The sequence below is a fragment of the Mobula birostris genome, chromosome 6 (genome assembly GCF_030028105.1).
Source record: "Mobula birostris isolate sMobBir1 chromosome 6, sMobBir1.hap1, whole genome shotgun sequence".
NCBI lineage: Eukaryota > Metazoa > Chordata > Chondrichthyes > Myliobatiformes > Myliobatidae > Mobula > Mobula birostris.
In genome coordinates, this window is record NC_092375.1 from 47358300 (window position 1) to 47380492 (window position 22193).

General features: G+C 42.4%; 1 protein-coding gene across 1 annotated transcript in view; it reads right to left on the reverse strand.

Moving 5' to 3' along the window:
- The window catches only part of ccdc80 (coiled-coil domain containing 80), a 41279-nt gene extending 19375 nt beyond the window's left edge, over nucleotides 1–21904 (reverse strand). The window contains exons 1-3 of the mRNA XM_072260431.1: nucleotides 19478–21904; nucleotides 8151–8307; nucleotides 5725–5858 (exon numbers count right to left, since the gene is read on the reverse strand). Coding sequence (XP_072116532.1) covers nucleotides 5725–5858; nucleotides 8151–8307; nucleotides 19478–21226 — 2040 coding nt within the window. The 5' untranslated portion in view covers nucleotides 21227–21904. The remainder of the gene's footprint in view (nucleotides 1–5724; nucleotides 5859–8150; nucleotides 8308–19477) is intronic.
- Between the last annotated feature and the right edge of the window lie 289 nt (nucleotides 21905–22193).

Consider the following 22193-nt stretch of genomic DNA (forward strand, 5'->3'; position numbering starts at 1 on the left):
GCATCCAGAGAGGAGGTAGGGTGGTCGATGGAATGGTGTGAGCATAACAACTTGAGTCTCAATGTGGACAAGACCAAAGAGATTGTTGTGGACAGTTTGGAAGGTGACCACTCCTCACTGCACCTACACAGCTCATCCATGGAGTAAGTTAGAAGCACAAAGTATCTGGGAGCGCACATAATGGATGATCTCATCTGGTTCCTCGCGTCACCACTTCTGTCAGGAAAGTACAGCAACATTTCCACTTCCTGAGGAGATTGAGGCTCCTCCCCCCATTTTCTAACCAATCTTTAGAGAAACAGCTTCTCTCCCAAGGTTGTAAGGCTACTGAACCCCCTGCCACCACCCAGGTCACTTCACACATGAAGCTCCAGTAGAGCTATACTGTTTACTTTGGTCACATATGCACCTTACTATTTGTTAATTTAGTAGTGGTAATATTATTTTATGTGTTATGTGTGTGTATTGTGTGTACTGTGTTGTGGAGGAACATTATTCCATTTGGCAGTTTACATGTGTACAGTTGAATGACAATAAACTTGAACTTATGACAATTTGTTGATCTAAAATACACTATGGAAAAATCCAGCAACTGCATTTATATGTTTGTTTAGCAAAGCCTTTCTGCATTGCAAAAGAGGCATCTGGAGCAGACTTTTCTGCAGCCTAGCTCCATGTTAGATTGTGGATATTCAAACTCCTGCCATATGAAATTTTACTTCTACTTTTAAGGCAGTGGTTTGTCCAGCTTTATGTGTTGGAGCACAGGACGGGTGAGATATCCAAAAAGACTCTTCAAATATTTCTGACACCTCCCTCCCCTTTCTAGATTTTTCTGTCTCTATCTCTGGAGACAGCTTATCTACTGATGTCTACTATAAGCCTACTGACTCTCACAGCTATCTGGACCATTCCTCTTCTCACCCTGTCTCTTGCAAAAATGCCATCCCCTTCTTGCAATTCCTCCGTCTCGCCGCATCTGCTCTCAGGATGAGGCTTTTTATTCCAGGACGAGGGAGATGTCCTCCTTTTTTAAAGAAAGGAGCTTCCCTTCCTCCACCGTCAACTCTGCTCTCAAACGCATCTCTCCCATTTCACACACATCTGCTGTCACCCCATCCTCCCGCCACCCCACTAGGAATAGGGTTCCCCTGGTCCTCACCTACCACCCCAACAGCCTCCGGGTCCAACATATCATTCTTCGTAACTTCTGCCACCTCCAACGGGATCCCACCACTAAGCACATCTTTCCCTCCCTACCCCCCTCCCCACTTTCCACAGGGATCGCTCCCTACGCGACTCCCTTGTCCATTCGTCCCCCCATCCCTCCCCACTGATCTCCCTCCTGGCACTTATCCTTGTAAGCGGAACAAGTGCTACACATGCCCTTACACTTCCTCCCTTGCCACCATTCAGGGCCCCAGACAGTCCTTCCAGGTGAGGCAACACTTCACCTGTGAGTCGACTGGGGTGATATACTGCGTCCGGTGCTCCCGATGTGGCCTTTTATATATTGGCGAGACCCGACGCAGACTGGGAGATCGTTTTGCTGAACATCTACGCTCTGTCCGCCAGAGAAAGCAGGATCTCTCAGTGGCCACACATTTTAATTCCACATCCCATTCCCATTCTGATATGTCTATCCACGGCCTCCTCTACTGTAAAGATGAAGCCACACTCAGGTTGGAGGAACAACACCTTATATTCCGTCTGGGTAGCCTCCAACCTGATGGCATGAACATCAACTTCTCTAACTTCCGCTAATGCCCCACCTCCCCCTCGTACCCCATCCGTTATTTATTTATATACACACATTCTTTCTCTCTCTCTCTCCTTTTTCTCCCTCTGTCCCTCTGACTATACCCCTTGCCCATCCTCTGGGTTTTTTTCCCCCCTCCCCCTTTTCCTTCTCCCTGGGCCTCCTGTCCCTCCTGTCCCATGATTCTCTCATACCCCTTTCGCCAATCACCTGTCCAGTTCTTGGTTCCATCCCTCCCCCTCCTGTCTTCTCCTATCATTTCGGATCTCCCCCTCCCCCTCCCACTTTCAAATCCCTTACTCACTCTTCCTTCAGTTAGTCCTGACGAAGGGTCTCGGCCCGAAACATCGACTGTACCTCTTCCTAGAGATGCTGCCTGGCCTGCTGCGTTCACCAGCAACTTTGATGTGTGTTGTTCAAATATTACTGCTCATTTTGTCTGCAGCCAGACAGTCACTGATAAAGGGCTTCTCCTTAAAGACAACACGACAATCCAATACCCAAGTGACATAAAGTGTGTCAGGATCAACTACTCATACAGTACCATACAAAAGTCCTAAGCACATATGTGAATAAGGCTTTTGCACAGTACTGTAGTAATTTTATGTATTACACTGTACTGCTGCAAAAAAAACCAAATTTCATAATATATTAACCAATACAACCAATCGACAGATGATGCAATAGACACTACTCTAAATACCGTCCTTACACATCCAAGAAGAACGCTTATGTGATAATGCTGTTCTCTGTTCAGCATTCAACACCATAGTTCCATCTAGGCTCGACAAGAAGCTCAGAGACCTTGGTCTGGACCGTCCTGTGCAGCTGGATCCCGGACTTCCTCTCAGATCACCAGTAGGTTGTAAGAGTGGGCTCTCTCACCTCCAGCCCTCTAACTCTCAATACAGGAGCCCCTCAGGGCTGTGTACTGAGTCCCCTCCTTTATCCCTGCATACCCATGACTGTATCGCCACCTATAGCTCTAATCTGCTAATTAAATTTGCCGACAACACTACATTGATTGGCCTTAACAATAATGAGGTGGCCTACTGGGAAGAAGTCATCTCTCTGACACAGTGGTGTCAAGAAAACAACTTCTCCCTCAATGTCGCAAAAACAAATTTGCCGGTTGTGGATTACAGGAGGAATGGAGATGGGCTAACCCCTGTTAACATGAATGGATCTGGGGTTGAGAGGGTAAACAGCTTTAAGTTCCTCAGCATACACATCACCGAGGACCTCATGTGGTCTGAACACACCAGCTGTGTGGTGAAAAAGGCACATCAGCACCTCTTTCACCTCAGACAGTTAAGGAAGTTTGGTATGGGCCCCCAGATCCTAAGAACTTTCTACAGAGGAACAATTGAGAGCATCCTGACTGGCTGCATCACTGCCTGATATGGTATCTGCATCTCCCTTAATCACACGATTCTGCAGAGAGTGGTGCGGACAGCCCAGCGCATCTGTAGTTGTGAACTTCCCATGATTCAGGACATTTACAAGGATAGGTGTGTGAAAAGGGCCTGTAGGATCTTTGGGGACCCAAGTCAACACAACCGCAATCTATTCCAGCTGCTACCACCCAGGAAGCCATACCGCAGGATAAAAACCAGGACCAACAGGCTCCAGGACAGCTTCTTCCACCAGGCCATCGGACTGATGAACTCACACTGATTTGAGAGTACTCTATATTGCATTGACTGTTCTATTTATTACAAATTACTATGACTGCACATTTAGATGGAGACATAACGTGAAGATTTTTACTCTTCATGTCTGTGAAGGATGTAAGAAATAAAGTCAATTCAATTAATGATCAACCTGATTCTGATATGGGTCTCTATTGTGGACTGAGAGTTGGAAGGGGGCAGGGAGAGGGGAGTCATTGTTGGGAAAAGGAAAAGGGAGAGGGGAAGGAGTGGGAAGCACTAGAGGGACATTCTGTAACGATCAATAAACTAATTGTTTAGAATCAAATGACCTTGCCTGGTGTCTCAGAGCGTAACCCCGGCATTCCTTCTCTGCCGCCTGTCCCACACCCTCCCGCGGTGCTCCATCCTCCCCATTCCCAACATCCTTTGCTCCCGCCAGATTTACAAACTCACTTTCTGCTCCACGTTGAAAAATACAATATTTTGCAGGTCTTAGGCCCTCCAGCTATGTATATGTGCCTAAGACTTTTACACAGTACTGTGTAATTGCAGGGCCAATGGTCAGACTATCTTATAAACCAGTAAAAAGAGACGTAGCGGCCATTGACCGCCATGAAACTCTGCAACCACCTTTTGCACCAATGCTTCAGAGGGTGGTTTAAAAGTTTCATCCAAAAACACGAGTTCTACAGAGAAGATAAGAGATTCAAATCATTGTCAATTACTCAAACCTGGTGAACTAACTGCTTGCATTTTGAACTCTGTCCAGAAAATTTGTTAGTTTGTTTTTGAGAATTAAAGAGCCGCATTGTAGCAGATGTACGACTCAGCAACTGAATGCCCCAGAGGAAATATAATACACATGTTTCATGGTACAAGATGCTGTTCCAACATCAATACCATGTGGAGAGTTAGTTGAGTGTTGATTCATTTATTATTTTTGAATCCTTGGAGACATAAGTGAAACATTCTGGAGTCAAGTGAGATATAGGATGTTAATCTTTCGGTGCATCTAATTTTTTGATTTTACTTCACAGTCCATAACCTAAGTCACAGTGTGATCTTCCTACTGTATCCAACAGCTGTACAAAATGACACTGGGCTGGGCCCTTGTGGCTACGGGGGTCAGGGGGTATGGAGGGAAGGCTGGGGCGGGGTTCTGAGTTGGATGATCAGCCATGATCATAATAAATGGTGGTGCAGGCTCAAAGGGCCGAATGGCCTACTCCTGCACCTATTTTCTATGTTTCTATGTTTATTTCAGTTTGCATGACTCAATAATCAGGCCTTCTGTTGAAACAACATTGAGTAAATAAGATCTTATTTTGATACACTAAAATTTTATAAGTGTGCTTCCTTGCCTAGTCTGTGTGATCTTGGTTGGAGCAGAACTCTTGACCCTCACAATGGTGGACATGTGCGAACAGGAGCAAGAAGCCCAGGTACCTGGGTAGTGAAATTCTTCACAAGCAGAAACAGAGAATCATTATTTTCTGCCATGAATAACAAGGCACTGGCTGATTTCAAAGCTGCTTGTTTCTGTGATTTCATTAAAGGATCAATATTTATAGGGTATTCCCAGTTTTATTGTTAAGGAAGGAATTTCTGGCCCTGATTGTGATTAAGCTGCAGTGAGATGCGTAGCTGTGTGAGTGCTGGGTAAGGGCTCTGTCAGGTGTGTCTGAACATCTTTATGGTTGAATGACCTGTTGTTTACCCTCACCCCATCAGCTGCACTAAATTCATAAGGTCACGAAGGCCATCCATGATGTCACTGCATAACATTGTAGCATAGCGGTTAGCATGCCACTTTACAGTCTGGGGCCTTGGAGTTCAGTATTCAGTTCTGGCATCCTCTGTAACCACGTTTGTAGGTTCCTTCCCATGTGCGCGTGGATTTCCTCCGGATGCTCTGGTTACCTCCCACAGCTCAAAGACGTACTGGTTAGTAGGTTAATCTGTCATTGTAAATTGTCCTGTGATTAGGCTGGGGTTAAATTGGTGGATTACTAGGCAGCGCAGCTCAAAGGGTTGGAAGGGCTTATTATGCACCAAGCCTCAAAGCAAAAGGGGGGGTGGGTTGGTGGAGCACTGAAATAAAAAGAAGTTGGACACCCAAATATTTCATCATATTAAAGTAATATGTGTTTGAACTGATAAGCAGGTGAAAAGGGTATTAAAACTAAATTAGTGAACCTTTTATGTTATGATAACTTATTTATAGACTATTTTTCATACAGACAATACAACTTTTCAAAAAAACATTGAAGTCATGTCTGATGCTGTGCTTTTAAAGTAAGTTTCCCTTACCTTGACTTTCATGTCTAAATCTGTTAGTACCATGAAGAACTCATTCTGAGATAACCCATATTCCTTGCGAAGTTCAGTGATGATATCTTGACCCAGGTCATTGTATCTTATATCTTTCACTGGCTTTTCATTATCTTAAGATAATAAAACATATTACTAAAGTTAATACATTTATAAATAAACTTCATCCTTACACAAAAGAAATTGTTAATATTACAGAATATCGGATATGAATAAACTACTCACTGAATAAGAGAGTCTGGAGCATTTTCAGCATTATTCATTTTAACAATATCTCACACATATTGGGCATGGCATTCACACTCTATTGATTGGTAAAAATAAGCAGACTCTGTCGGCTACCATATTAGGGATTTCAGTTGGTCAGTATGATCTGAACTCGTCAGGTGTTCATGTTTGCTGGAACAAGGACTATATCTTTTAGAGATTTGCCTCATCGAGACCTGAATTAGTTTGTGCTTTGGGGACAAGCTTACTTATTCTGTGCTGAGCAGCCAGACTCCTGAAAACAAATTGGAGAAAGTTTTCTGAACTAAAATGCAGGTCATCTCCACTGCGGCGATTATGAAGTTGCTAGCTAAAGAAGATTGTTGACTTTAAATGCACTTGTGAATTTTATAGTGATCATAATCTCTAATGGCTAAATCTTCTTGTTCTTGGACCCCCTCAATTTCCATTTTCTCCTTGCTTTATATGTTCAGTTCTGACAAAGACTTCAGAAACCAAAGGTAGTATAAGCTTGAGCAACACAAGATGTGGGAAGAACTTAGTAAATCAGGCAGCATCTACGAAGGGAATAAACAGTCAACGTTTCAGGCTGAGACCCTTCAGCAGGACTGAAAAGGATGAACAAGGAGAGATAATATACTGGCAAACATTAGAAAATGGTTGACAGAAACAGTGTTGCAGAATGAATGGGTCTTTTTGGAGCATCATGTGGTAACCCCAGGAGTCAATGCCTGAGCCTCTGCTTTCATTCTTTTTTCCCCAGTTTTGTTTGTGGAAAATGAATAATACTTCAGAGTTTGCTGAAAATAAGAAACTGGGTGGGATTGAGAGTTGTGAAGAGGATGCAAAAAGCTTTTACGCCAATTTAGAAAATTGAGCGAGCAGGCAAATAATGGTAGATTTATATTCATGTGAATAAATTTGAAGTTATCCACTTTGGAAAGACATACATGAAGAACAGTGTCATTTTAATGATGGTAGACTAGGAAATGTTAATGCTTCAGGAGATATGAGTGTCTTTCTACACCAGTCACTAAAAGCAAACACGTGGGTGCTGCAAGCAATTAAGAAGGTAAATGTAATATTGTTTTAAGTATAGAAACACACTACAATTATATAAGCTCTGGTGAGAGTACATCTGATGTACTGTGACCTTTTAACTCCTTACACCTTTCTCCTTGCCAGATGAAGAGTAAAGCAAAGACTCATTAGACTGAGTCCTGGAATGGCAGATTTGTTAAGTAAGTAAAGATTGGCTCAAATGGTTGGCTATACACCAGAATTTAGGAAAATGAAAGAAGATCTCATTGAAATGTACAAACTTCTGACAGGGCTTGATAGATTGGGCTCGGAGAGGATGTTTCCCTGGTCTGTGAATCTAGAACCAAGCAATAAGGGATAAGGCATTTGCTGGTGAACTTTTGGAATTCTTTGCCACAGAAAGTTGTGGAGACCAAGTCACTCAATATGCCTAAGTTGAAAACAGACTGTTAAAGACACAAAATGAATGGAGGGATTTGGGAGGAATTTCACATTGAGACAGCCACACCATAATGAATTGCGGAGAACAATTAAAGAGCCAAATGATTTACTCATGCTGCCATTCTCCAAGATTTTATGTTATATTTTGTTTGTTCGTAGAAAGTCCCACTCACATTTTTTCTCTTTGCCTAACCAACCTTTGCTTTAACCAAGGCCCATCCAGGTCAGAGTAGCGAGTGCCAAATAAAATGTAACTGAAGCCAGCAAAGGCATCAAGAAACTTGTGCATCCAACAGTATCCAGACAGGTACTGTGCCCTTTTACCAGCATGGATATGATCCACCCGTTAAAGATACTATATATACATTAAGTAGCCATGTTAAACAAGATACACACCATTGGCTCTCTTGTTTCTGCCATAATGCGGAGCTTCACTATAGCTGGGTAGGCACACAGGCAGGAATAACAAAGTGTATATGTGGCTCCACATATGAAGTGCCGCTCTGACTTTTGGAGAAACCTGCGGCAAGCATAATACAGGGCAAAACTGCACATCACTCACAGCAGTGGCATTAGTCTAACACCGGTACAATAATGCACAACGTGCTAAACATCTTAGCCATCAATCTAAGTTATGGAAGACATTCTGGAGATGATTCTACAAAGGGAAGGAAAAGGAAGGATGAAATACTGACCCATTTGGTAATGATCAATTTTAATCGTGCTGTTACTCAAAGGCCCGAAAATGGTGATAATTGAGATTTTTCTTAATGCCATTTCACAGACGTGCTCTAAATATTCATCTCGCTGCTGTTCGTACATGTTGTTTTGCTCATTTGGAGAAGTGATAAGCTATGGGTAAGAAGATCATATTGGAAAAGTTAATGTTCTACATGCCAATTGTCTAAAATAAAATATTATTTTCATTCATATTATGCCTTTTACTTATCCATCATAATTCAGCAGATTTCCAATACAATAATCCTCCAATAAACAGTCCATTCTGATTTCACAAAGAGTGCAGTAAAGTTGTGGTTCATTAATGCTTGGAACAGTGTCTTTGAAAGAAGTGTCAAGTATTTGCTAATATTTGATTAGCAGTCATATATTAACAAATTGATATTGATTGAAGGCAACTCAGCTAAAAGAGTTCAGTATGATCACTCTGGACTCATTCAGCGTTGCTAAAATTTAACAAAGATACAAAAGAAAGCCTGCTGTTAATATTTATACTCAATTCTTTGAATTCTGTCAAGCTGCTAAGGCTTGATGGAGTCCAAATGTGAGTGAGATAAATACCAGAACATTATATTAGTGCTAAGGGAATTGATAATTTGAATAACAAAACTTAGCAGCTATAGTAAGATCTGCAGAACAATAAATCAGCAGTGAAAGTCAAGTTGACGCCATGTATTGGGGATAAAAAAGAGTGGTATATGGACAGAAAGGTGTTAGAAAAGCTGAAATTCATGGAGAATGGACGTATCAAAGAAGCTTTAAAACAGCTGAGCCTGGAGGTGACTGTGGTGTGCATAAGTCAGACTATTTGCTGAATCTGGCAACAGAACAAGGGTTAATTTGAATGTTTATCAAGGGATGGGAAGTGTGGGGGGGGGCAAACATTTCCTCCAGCAGGATGCTGAGATAATCTCATAAAATCACAGGAAAGAAAGAAGCATGAAGCTCATGTCTATATTGGCCCATTTCCCACCCCTTATTGAGGCCTAGGAAATTATTTCCCTTGACTACCTATCCAATTTCCTTGTAAAAACCCCAATTTGATCACTTCTACAGACATTGAATTCTGAATCATATCCAGGTAGTCTGTTAAAAAAAAGCCTTTCCTTCTGTCTCTTTCATAAGTGGTTGTGAATGGTGAGATTCAGCCTGCGAAAATATCTGGAGAGTATCTTGAAACTAATGGGAAAGTAGTTGTTGCTGAATATGTCAAGTATGTCGAAATTAAACTTGGGCATTGAACAAGAGGCCTGAGAGAGAAGCAGTGATAAAGTCCTTGAAACAAGAGGTGAAGAACTGGACATTACTAGCATGAAGATAAAATGCTCTAAATACAGAAAATCTGAAATAATAGAAAATGTTTGAAATATCCAACAGGTCAGGTAGTAATTGTGGAGAAAGGAAGAGTGATAGAGTCTAAAGGGACCAACTGGTCCATGCCAACCACAGAGTCCTCCCTGCTGGGACTTGCATTTGGCCCATAGCACTTCAGGCCCCTTCCTCTCCATATGCATATCCAAATGCCCCCTAAATTTTGGAAATGTACCCCCCTTGACCACTTCCTGTGGCAGCTCATTCCAGGTACTCACTACTCTCTGTGTAACAAAGTTACCTCTCAGGTCTCTTTTAAGTTTCTCCCCTCTTATCTATACCTGTGCCATCTAGCTTCGGACTCCCCAACACAGAAGACAAAGCTGTAACGCCCACCTTATCCATACCCCTCATGATTTTATTAACCTCTAAGGCCACCCTTCATTCTCCTGTGCTCCAGGGAATAAAGATCCAGTTAGCCAACTTCTCCCTCCAGTCCGGACAGCAGCCTCAAATCTCTCAAGCTTAACACTGTCTTCTCTATAACAGGGTGACCAAAATTCTACACAATACTCCAAGTGCTGCTTCACCATTACTTATATAACAACAACATAATATCTCTGTTCTTAAGTTCAATACTGCGACTGATGAATGTCAACACTAAAGATCTTCTTCACCACCTTGTCAATTTGCACTGCTGTCTTCAGTAAGCTTTGCACTCATGTTCCTAGGTCCCTCTGCTCCATAACACTCATCAGTGCCCCTCTGTTCCCCGTACAAATCCTACCCTGGTTTGACTTTCCAAAATACATTACTTCATGCATACCCAAGTTGAAATCCATCTGCCATTCCTTAGCCCATCTCCCTAATTGATCAAGAGCTCCCTGTAATTCATTTTAACCTGCTTCAGTATCAAGAGAACTCCTAATTTTGTATCATATACAAACTCTAATCATGCCACGTACGCTTACATCCAAATCATTTATATAAACAACGAATAACAGTTAACAGAGGTCTCTGGGTCAGCCCACTAGTCACTGGCCTCTAGTTGATGAATCAACCTTCAACCATCGCTCTCTGTTTCCAATCATTAAGTCAATTCTAAAAAACACCTCACTAGCTCTCCAAGAATCCCATGTGGCCTAACCTTCCAGATCAGCATGCTGTGGGAGTTGTCAAAGGCCTTATTAAAATCCAGATAGATAATATCCACTGCCCTACTTTCATCAACTTAGTACCTCTTTAAAAAAGCTCCACAATATTTGTCAGACATGACCTTCCACACATAAAACCATGCTGACTATTTTTGATCAGGCCTTGATTATCCAAGTGATGGTAGATCCTGTCCCTGAGACTTCCCTCCAGTAACATACTTACAATTGAAGACAGACTCGCTGGCCTGTAGTTCCCTGGCCTGTCCTTGATACCTTTCTTGAACAATGGAACAACCATTAGTCCCGCTCCAGTCTTCTGGAGCTTCACCAGCGGCAAATGACAGCAAATATATCTGCAATTTCTTCCCTGGCCTCCCAGTTCTTGGGGATGCTCTCCTTCAGGGCTGCAACTACCTCCTACTTCATTATATGCATACTTACTACCCTGATTTCTTTGGCATCCAGGATATTCCCCTCAGTAAACACTGAGTCAAAACTTACTGAAACGCAGTTGCCTGGAAATGTTATCTTCATTTCTCTCTCCATGATTTTTACCTAGATTCCTAAATATTTCAGGTATGTATTATTTTTCATTTTACGGCATCAATGATATCTGTGGAAGCTAACTGTCTGTCTACTAATAATGTATCTGAGGAATAGAAGGAAATTAAGATAGCTTTGGGGAGATTAAAAAGCACTCAATATGATCCAGTCAGATCTGGTGATCAATGTATAAAGCAGTGTGACAGCAGATAGGCTCAAATCTGAACCCTAGGGCTTGAGATGGCAAACCTGCCTGTTCATATCACACAGAAAGAGTTGAAGTGGGACCTCATCCAATTACTGCTATCTTTGGACTACCAATGATAGACTCAAATAATTTAACCTCTTCATCATGAAGGATGATTGCATTTCTTACTTTAATAGCTAGAAGGTCCATTTTGTTGAATTGGAAAGAGATCAACCCTCCTACAGTATTTCATTGGTTTTCACAAACTATGGTGTGTCTGAATCTGGAGAAAATTAGAAGTGCAGTTTATGACCCTTCTATTAAGTTTGAAAAAATTTGGAGGCCATTTATTCAGCATTTTCATTTGATGTAATTTGATCATTTCCAAACTTGTTTTATTTCTCTGTACTGTTGTTGGAGGGGAATGGAATCGTCGACGCTGAGGTTTTCTTCTTTTCCATTTTTAAGTTGTTAGTCTTGCCCAAGTCTTTTAGTTTAGTTTAGTTGTTTTTTTTTTCTTTTGGGATGGGTTTTTTTGTTCTCTTTTTCTTTCTTTTTTTTTGCTTTATATTATCCGTGATCAGTTCTACATGTATGGGAGTTTTGGTAATTTCCACTATTTGGTTTTGCAATTACTCTTTTTTTAAATGTAACAATACATCTCATATTATCTGTATTATTGCTATGTTTTGTTTCTATATTTTGAAATTAATAAAAAGATTGAAAAAGAAAAGAGTTGAAGTGGGAAGAATTACACTAAGACTAAAAAATGCTTGTTGTATGCTGCCCCTGTGATGCAGTTCTAATGAACAGCATATTAAATAAGCTGGGTATGATAAGTTTATCAATTAGATCATCTGGTGTTCATATTTGACCAATTTCTTCTCTCAGCTTAGTGTCAGACAACAATGTGTTAAAATAACATAATAACTTGGCACAGTTCTAGTCAGCAACTTATCTCTATGATTCATTGGTCTTGCATCAATAAATATGTTACAGCTGGAAATTTGGAAAGGAGCTGAGGTGGCAGCCTGTCAGATCAAGTATTAATTAAAGCTAAATTTATTCACTGGTGCTGACAGCTTTTCTCCCAATGCTTTTAATAATCTGAATTCCAGGATTTAATTAGTTCAAACAAATTATTAATACTGCATGCATGTGGGTCACAACACTGCTGTTATTCTTTTGTAGCTGTTAGGCTTTCATTTGTACATTGTCAACAGCACTTAGGTGTTTTACACCAAACTGAACAAAACTTCCAAGGCCCACAGTGGAGAACATCACTGCAGTGGAAAACATTCCAACAAATGGCAATATTCTGCCCAGGGGCCCTGCGGTATTTGTGACATGAGATGCTGAATGCTAATGCTGAGCTGCAGAAGTTTCCATTTTACTGCCAGTATTAAGTATTTCCAAAGCAGCTTAAAACTGAGAAAAAACTTCTGTACTCTATCAAGTGCTGAGCTACAAGCTAACCTCAGAGAAACATTCCCTGCAGTGACCATCAAATGTCTCATCTAAGTTATTTGAAGATAATTTGCATTTATGAATGAGGCATATCTTCTACAGAGATCCAGCTACAGACATCAGCTGGGTGCCCAACTCCCAGTACATCAAAATGGCAGCATGTAATGTTGGCAGTGAATCACGACATGCATAAAACGATATTTGCAGGAGAACTCTGACAACCCCAGATCCACCAGCTGCCAAGGCCCTTAAAACAACCCATTCTATCCACTCATTTGAATGGTACTTGCTCTTGGTTGAATTGGCACAGCTTGACAGGGAAGATTAACAATAAGACGGCTGAGGAGTCTGCTGAAATTCATAGGTGCATTGGATTCCAAGTGGAGCCCACTGGAGCACCACAGGGGCACCTGGCTTCCACCTACCTTCAGACTAGACTCCTGAGCTTAGATGAGGAAACATGGGACTGTCTGGTATAAACTTGTCAATTTTATTTGATACAGGATTCCTGACACTACAACTGTCTTATTGAGATGTCATTATAGAGAAATTTCTTTGAAATAAATAATTAATGTGTCACTGAAGGGAGGTTTACATTCCTAATTTCCCCCAACACTTTACATTTCTCAGGTCCATTGTGTAGGTCCTTCATTACACCAATAAGCTAGACTGGTGTAGATGTTGATCACATCCACAATTGGAATGATCCTAGTGTCTCAAATGAGGCTGATGGTAGAACCAGGACCGAATAGTTTGTAGTGTTGCTTGCTTATCATTGACGGCTGAGGGGAGAGACAAAAGATGGACAGATGGAACTAGGTGGGATGATTTGTGAGGGCTGTTGTGACAAAGACTGGTAGGTGATAGGCAGCAGCAGATAAGAGAGTGATGATGGGCAGATGGAAACAGTTGGGAGAGGGTGATGAGTCTAGGTAATGAGGGCAGGTGAGGAATGGAAAAGGTAAACAAAGGGGGAGGGGACTTGGGTGAATTGGTGAGAGAGGGGAAGGAACACAAGTGAAACTTCAAATAAGAGTAAATTGTAAGCACCTGCTTGACAATGGATAAGATTGAGAATAATTGCAAAATGGGCTACGCATTGAGAAATTCAATGTTCCTACCATTGGCCTGTAGGGTATCCAAACACAGTATGAGATACTGTCCTCAGACGAGGAGGCAGAAGGCAGACAGGGTGATGTGAATATGGGAAAGGAGTTGAAATAACAGGCAACCAGGAGCTCTAGGTGGTTATTACAGACTTACTGCAGACGCTCTGCAAAATGATTATCTTGGCCAAAGGCTTCCATCATTTTTGGAGATAGGGAAAGGGCTAATCTCAGCTACTTGTTTATTATGTCTTGAATTACTGAGTTGGAATGCCTTTGCAATTATAATCATAATCTTATCCATTGTCATGGCAGGTGCTCATGATTCACTCTTACTAGAATTACTCCTGTCTGTGCTCATCTAAATCAGTTAATACAGCTTCCTATTCCCTTCCAACTCAATGACTTCTTCAGTCTCCCAATAAATAGATCTGTGCTTTATTGTGTACCTACCCTTCATAGTAGCAATCACAACAGAAACCTCTTTACCTTCTGTGGACTTTTGGTTGATACGTCATATTGATCTCCTTTCATTACACTCCTTTCAACAAGTACAAACACTCTCTGTATTCACTCCTTCAAATCTTTTATGTCACCCTGTCATACCACTCATCCATCTGTTGTCAAGAGTAAAGAGCCTCAGCTTGTTCATTATTTCCCGATATATATACATATATCCTCTGGTATCATCCTTGAAGATATTCTCATTACTCTCTGCACATTTTTCATGAGCTAAAACAGTGTGATTCAAATGGAACATTGTAGCTGAGGTGATCCCAGAAACTAAATACAGAAGAGAACCCATTACATCCAGGCTAGTCTCAAAGGAGCACCTTAGCCTAATCTCATCTTTGGCATTTATTCTGTAGCTCTGGAGGTCAGTACTTTTCAAGAACACCATCAATAATGAGATTTTCTGCCCCTATCAACCTTTAAGGCAGTGATTAACAGACCAATCACCTTCTGGATGAAAATACCCTTTTCCTCATCTCCCCTCCAAGCTGATTACTTCAAATCTATGCCCGCTGGCTTTTAAACCCCTGCTAGGGGAAGTAACTTCTTCATTCTATCAAGGTCTCCCAGAATTTGATACTCCTCAATGTTATCTCCTCCAAGTCTTCTGTGTTCCAAAGGAAATACCAAACTAAATCTTTTCTCACAAGCTACGGTACATTTTCCAGTCCAGGCAGCAATATCCCTATGCCGTGTCTTGTAATGTGATGACTGGAGCTCAATGCAGTTCCCAAGGTGAGGACAAACTCGTGCTCTATGTTATTTCTCTGGCATACACTTATATTCTATGTCTCAGTTCTTAAAAAAGTAAAGCATTTCTTTTGAACCACTTTATTGACCTGTTCTGCTATTTAAATGACCTATAGATTTACTCTCCATAGTCCCTCTGCTCCTTTTCAGTGCCTTCGATCTATTGTGTGTCCCCTTGTCAAGGGGCAAAATCCAAAATGCTTTACTCTTCACCACTCTCAAATGAATTATTTTTTATCAATTGAACACATTTCAGGAGACACAAGAGATTCTGGAACAACAGAACAACAGGCTACTGGGAAAACTCAGCAGGTCAGGCAGTATCTGTAGAGGAAAATGGACAGTCAATGTTTTGGTTCAGGACACATGATCCAGACTGAAATATTAGGGAGGAGTTAGCCCATATAAAGAGGTGAGGTGAAGGAGTGGAACATGAGATAGGTGAGAAAGGGTTATTGGCAGATAGAAGACTGACGGGTGGAAATAGTGACAGAGGCTGAGATGTGATAGGTGGAGGCAATAAAGGTCTGGAAATGATAGGAAAAAGTAGTTGGAGCATGGAACCAAGGTGGGGTGGGGATATCTGCCCAGTTATGTCTTACCGCTGTCCAAGGTCTCCTCACTGTCAACCACATAAGTAATATTTGAATTGTCTGCAAACTGCATTGTCATGACCCTTACACTTAAGATAAATCATTACTTTATATTACAAAAAGAGGCCAAGTACTAAGCTCCACGGATCCCCAGTAGTAACAACTATCCAGCCACAAAACTAACTTTGTCATTCTCCCTCCATCCATGGGATTTCATCCTTTGATAGCATGCCCAGTGGGATCTTGACAAAAGCCTGCTAAAATCCATGTCATTAATTACATGCTCAAAAAAATTCAATTGTTAGCCAGAAATAAACTTCCAATAAGCAAAGCACACTGACTGTCCTTGATTAATCTCCGTCTTTCTACGTGGTTTAAAAGGTTACACAATCTATTGAAACTTATTCCAGTAATTTGTTCACCATCAAAGTTAATTAACTAACCTATGATGACTGATTTTATCTCTTCCTCCCTTTCTAAGCAATGGCACAATATTAACATTCCTCTAAGCCTTTGGCACCACTCCTGAAGCCAAGAAAATAAAGTCCCAAGTCTCTGCAATTTCCTCCTTTGCTTCTTTTAACATGCTAAAAATATTCATCCAACCTGACACATATCTATTTTCAAAGAAACCAAATATTTCCAATTTATCACACCTTCACAGTTCAGCTTCAACATCTATATAACCGGCCTCTTTTGTGAAGACAGACATAAGGCATTAATTGAGAACCTTATCCACATTCTCTACCTCCAAGCCTTACGTGTTTTGCCTTGCTTCGTTACTCGCTGTTTATTAAATATAAAAAAAATTCTAGATTTCCTTTTGATTTTACCTGCTGGTACTTTTCCCCGATCATCTGACATACATAACAAACTCTTATATATACCAGCAGGTATCTGACTTGCAAACAAAAGAAGGAAACCTGCCTGATTTTCCTCCCCACCATCTCATATACCAGACACTGAATTGGGCGCCAGGGTAGTGTAGCGGTTAGCACAACGCTATTACAGCTCGGGGCATCAGAGTTCAGAGTTCAATTCCTATATAACTGTATGGAGTCTGTATCCCCACCCCGTGGAATACATGCTTTTTTCCCCGAGTACTCCGGTTTCCTCCCCAGTCCGAAGACGTACCAGGTAGGTTAATCGGTCATTGTAAATTGTTCCCTGATTAGGTCAGGGTTCAATTGGTGTCTTTGGGGGTTGCGGGGTGGTGCAGTCAGAAGGGTTTACTCTGCACTGTGTCTCTAAGTAAAATAAATAAATTCACCCTGGATAAATCTAAGCATAAACCTGTCTTTGTTTGGTCTGTATAGCTTAAGCATTTACACACTAACCACCAGGGAACCACTTATATGTGATTATTACTATATCCATATTACATCTAATAATCAGTGGTTCATTTTCTACATCAGTAATTTACTCCACTAATGGTGCCTTATGAAGATCAGTCACTGACTTCAAGCAGTTCTCCTACATCCTGCCGCACTGATCCAGTCTGACCATCAATTTGAGATCTCAGTTTGAAATATTTAGTAGCTCAAATGGCAGTGTATGAATTATAATTCTAAATTAAATATGTGTAACAGATGAATTAAAATATTGAATTTAATTAAAATGATAATGATTGAGACATACTGCAGCTTTGAATCTCACTGGATTGAGTTTCCCAGGCTACAGTATGAAAATTAGTTTGTTTATGGAAGAGATATCATCTTGCACATAAACCACATACTTTGTTTGTTTTTTTAATGTATTATCCTGAATTTTACAAAATTAGCAGGCTCTGATTCTGAATGTTTTAAAAATCCATCTTCTGTTAGGAGTTCAAAGGTTAACCCATACAACATCAGATTCAGTCCCAAGACTCTGCTACATATAAACAACATAAACAGTTCAAAAACTTCGCTCTGAAATGTAACTTTTCAAGTATTATAGTACTGGCACCTCTCCATGTATCTTTTTTGACTGTGAACGACTTTGTGACCAGACCAGGCATTAAGTAGATATATCAAGACTTCCTTTTGGTGAGCTACCACTTGTAACACTCTCTGTATCTTTTCATTATAATTTTCTAGTAAAGCTTATTTGTTTGTCAGGCCCAAGGATGGACTGGTGTTCAGGTCACTCTCTGTGAAGTTTACCTGCCTCAGTGCTGAACTGGGCCTGTGGCTGTAGCCTGTAGCCATCAGGCTCCTGGACCGGCTGCAACGCTGAATTGGCCCCATGGCTGTGGACTCACTCTCAGGGACTCTGCAGTTCATGCTCTGTGTCTTATTCTGCACACTGGGTGTTTAATGGTCTTTGTTGTGTGGGCTTTTATATGGGTTCTATTGTGTTTCTTTGTTTTGCAGCTGCTTGCAAGATGAATCTTAAGGTTGTACATAGTAAAAATACTTTGGTAATAAATATTAGCTTTCATTCGTAAGGCCAGTGATGTTGTGGGGATGGAACTGGACTCTCTGACGGTGGTGTCTGAAAAGAGGATGCTATCTAAGGTGCATGCCATCTTGGTCGATGTCTCCCATCCACTACTTAATGTACTGGGTGGGCACAGGAGTACATTCAGCCAGAGACTCATTCCTCCGAGATGCAGCACAGAGCGTCATAGGAAGACATTCCTGCCTGTGGCCATCAAACTTTACGACTCCTCCCTTGGAGGGTCAGACACCCTGAGCCGATAGGCTGGTCCTGGACATATTTCATAATTTACTGGCATAATTTACATATTACTATTTAACTATTTATGGTTCTATTACTACTTATTATTTATGGTGCAACTATAACGAAAACCAATTTCCCCCGGGATCAATAAAGTATGACTATGACTATGCTTTGAACTTTTGAACCGGATTGCAGCTTATTGTTTTCTAATGAAACATCATCAACCTGAATCATTAATTGTGTTTTATTTTCCTGAGACACTGACTAACCTGCTAAATATTTCCAATATTGTCTTTTTCTTCAGAAATTTTCAGTATCAGCAGTATTTTAATTTTGCAGCCATTTAAAAAAATTCTTAGAGGAACTATCATAATATTGGACTGTAGCTTTGTTAACTAGGTTCATGTTCATTGATGTTTAAAAGCTAATAGGTATTTGAAGGATTTTATTGTTCCTAACACAATCTAAAATGTTGACCGTAACTGAACAATTAGACACACAGGATTGTGTTGAGAAATATGGGGCCAAAACCTGTTGGAGACACTAAAGAGCTAACCAGCAGTTTCTCTTCCTATGGTCCCTGGTAACTCATAAAAACAGGTCAATCGAAATTTTGGTGCATAATTTTTCTTTAAAATAGCAAAGTGCCTTGAGTAAATATTGCTCTTTTCATGCTTTTCCCTTCAATTGAGTAATGGTCAAGTTCAACACTCAGAAACTACTGAGCATTATAGGATGGGATTTCTATTGTTTGTTATTATCAAATATTTATTGTTCATTAGTCATTACTATATGCAACCCTTTCAAAAAACATAATGGGGCATGTTTTTAGTGTTTGTTTTTGTTCTTGGCTTTGGGACCATGAAGTGAAATATATTCCCACTTTGAGAAATACTAATCTGCCACTTGCATAAAATATCATTATGGTAAAAAATTATGGCTACTCATCCTTGTCATTAACAAGGACAACATCACTTCAACAGTTGGAACACTTACTACTAGCCGTCGCCTATTTTCATAGTAGCCGAGAACAGATGCCAGTGACTTTGTTGTTCCTGGAATCTTCTTAGGTTGTTTAAAAACTCCTTTCTTGATGGTCTTCTTGGGTTTTTTATTATTGTGACTAATTTCCTTTGCAGGCTTAGTTTTCAGTGACAGTCTGTCTTTCTTCCCTGGTTTTTTATTCTTCACAGACTTCTTCTTCTTCTTTTCAGTCTTGACTGGTTTTCTAGTTTTTTTCTGCTCCTTCTTGCCTTTTTGAGGACTATGTTCCACTTCGAGTATTTGCCTGGTGTTTGAGGATGAGCCTTTCTCAGGCTGATATTTATCCTCGTATTCATTTGTTAGGATCTTATTATTTGTAGTTTTTGATTTTGGTGGCTTGACTTTGGTAGGCTTGCGCTGGCCAGGTGCCACTGATATGCCCTTCTGGTGATAATTCCCCTCTTTTTTGTCTGTCTCACTGTACTTCTGTCTAGTGGCCTGTACTTTTGTATAATCTGGCCTTGCAGTTGTTGTTCCTCGGCTGGGCTTCTGTGGTGATTTGCTGCCACCAGGGAGACTCCCATCTCTGTGTGAGTTAGCCTCAGTTGTAGTTTTTGAAGGAATTTCAGCTACTAGTGCAGGTTTGTGAAATCTCGGCGGAGATGGGGAAAATACCAGAGGAGATCTAGTGAAGGACTGTCTCTCAGTGAAAGGCACAGTGGTGGGAGCGGCAGTGGTTGTGATAGTCTTTCTGGTGGTGCTGGTAGTTGTGGGAGCTGTTCTGGGCACAGCAGTCGTCCTAACCATCTTAGAACCCCCATGTGTGTTTAATGATATCCTGATGGGCCTCCTCACTGTAGGCTTTTTCTTTTTCTCCGGCATTCTTTCTTTAGTATCCTTTGGAACCGTCACCTCAGTATTCTCACTCTTTGGCGTTGGCCTGGACTGCTCCATTTTCCACGCCCCTCCTTCATCAGCTCTAACCACCTGCCCTTCTACGCCAGCTTCCTTACACTTCTGTACAAAGCCTTTCTGCCTCAGCTTCTCGATTTTCCGAACGGGACCCTGGTCAATGACCTCGTACATTGCCTCCAGTCTCACTGGGTAAGGGTACGTTTCTTCCAACTGCAGATTCTTCTTCAGTAAGACCATGCTAAATTTACCTCGCTCTAGTTTCAGGAAGTCCAGAAGTTTGAGGACGGTCTTTGCGTCCACGGATTGCTCCAGGATCCTTCCCTCGCTGCTGATCTTCCTGACTTTTCCGGCCACCTCGCCCTCCTGGTGGAAAAGTACCAGTTGGGTGATGTGCCTCTCCGCCAGCTCGCAGTAGATGTCGTCCTTGAGGAGGCTGAGCATGAGCCTGTAGTAACCGTCCGAGGAGTGGGGAGCCGAGATAACCCACAGCCGTTGCTTGCCCACCATCTCTGAGAGCAGGCTGGGAGTGCCCACAGCGGGGACGCGAGCCACCCGGCTCCGTGCCGCTCTGCTCGTGTCTCGGACCATCCCCGCACGGGACCTTCTGACGGCGATGTTGGGGTTTCGGCTCTGTGCAGCCAGTAACCTGCTATAGCCTCCGTGTCGCGTAGTCCTGCGTACGATAGCGGGACCTTCCGGCTGGGGAGTCCTGCGCGGCCCCCGAGCTCCGCCGGCGGGTCTCAGCTGCCTCCGTCTCCCCAGTGCCGACAACGTGCCGTAGTCACACAGCAGCCAGAGCAGTAGCAGCAGCAGCGGGGCGAGCGGCCGAAAGCCGGCGACCCTCATCTTCCCGCCACCCACTGGTTTACGTTCCGCAGCCGCTCACCTGCTCCTACACCGGCACACAGTCGGGTCAGCCCCGGGCGGCGGTCTGTACCGAGATCCCGTCAAACTCCGCTCAAAACCGCCGGGGGCAAGTGCTGGCGCCCTCCACCCTCTCACAGCCCTACTACTGCGGCATAGCAGGGCTCATCTCCTGCCAGGGATTATTCCAGTTCCTTCAACCCAGAGGCGGGCTCGGCGAGAGCGAGGTGAACCATCTCCCCCCCACCCACCCGCGGAATCGCGGCAACAAAAGGCAGCGGAAGGCTGCGCTTGCCTGCGGCAGACGGCTCTCACTGTGGCGCTCCTTTCTGTCCGCTGCAGGAGTCGGATGCGGGACACTCGCGCTCATTCTTCTCCTCCCTTGCGCGCTGGCTTTCTGGACGTCATTCGAGCTGCCTCTCTCCGGCGTTTCCAAGGAAAGTTAAGACACGTAGCGAGGCTCCCTCACTCCGATTTCTGATCTAGGGAGATTCAGGGTGAGTGAGCGAGCGAGCGGAGGGAAGCGAGTGATATCCCTGTTTTTACCCTTTTCTGGCTATTTTGTCTGGCGAAGCGTAGAGGGGTCCCGGCCCCACACCGCCGCCCTCACAAAGCACAAGCTCGGCCACTCGCTCCAGGCTCCAGACAGTCTCAAGTTGAACACCGCCTCCCACCCGCAACTCCACACGGGACGCCTCAGTTCCCAGCCCACGGGACAAGGGTGATTTGTACCTGGGACTCCTCTAACGCACCAGCCGGCACCCCTTCTGCAACATTACTACAGGGTTACTGCCTGGGATCAATTAAATACAAAAACCGTCGTTATCTGAGAGGTATCTGCCATTGCCTCTTGGTCTCTAGACGTTGTATCCCCTTCCTTTCATTTCTTACGGTTTCGATATGCAACTTTGCTCATTAATGCCAAAATGCTTTAAGGATAACTTGTATA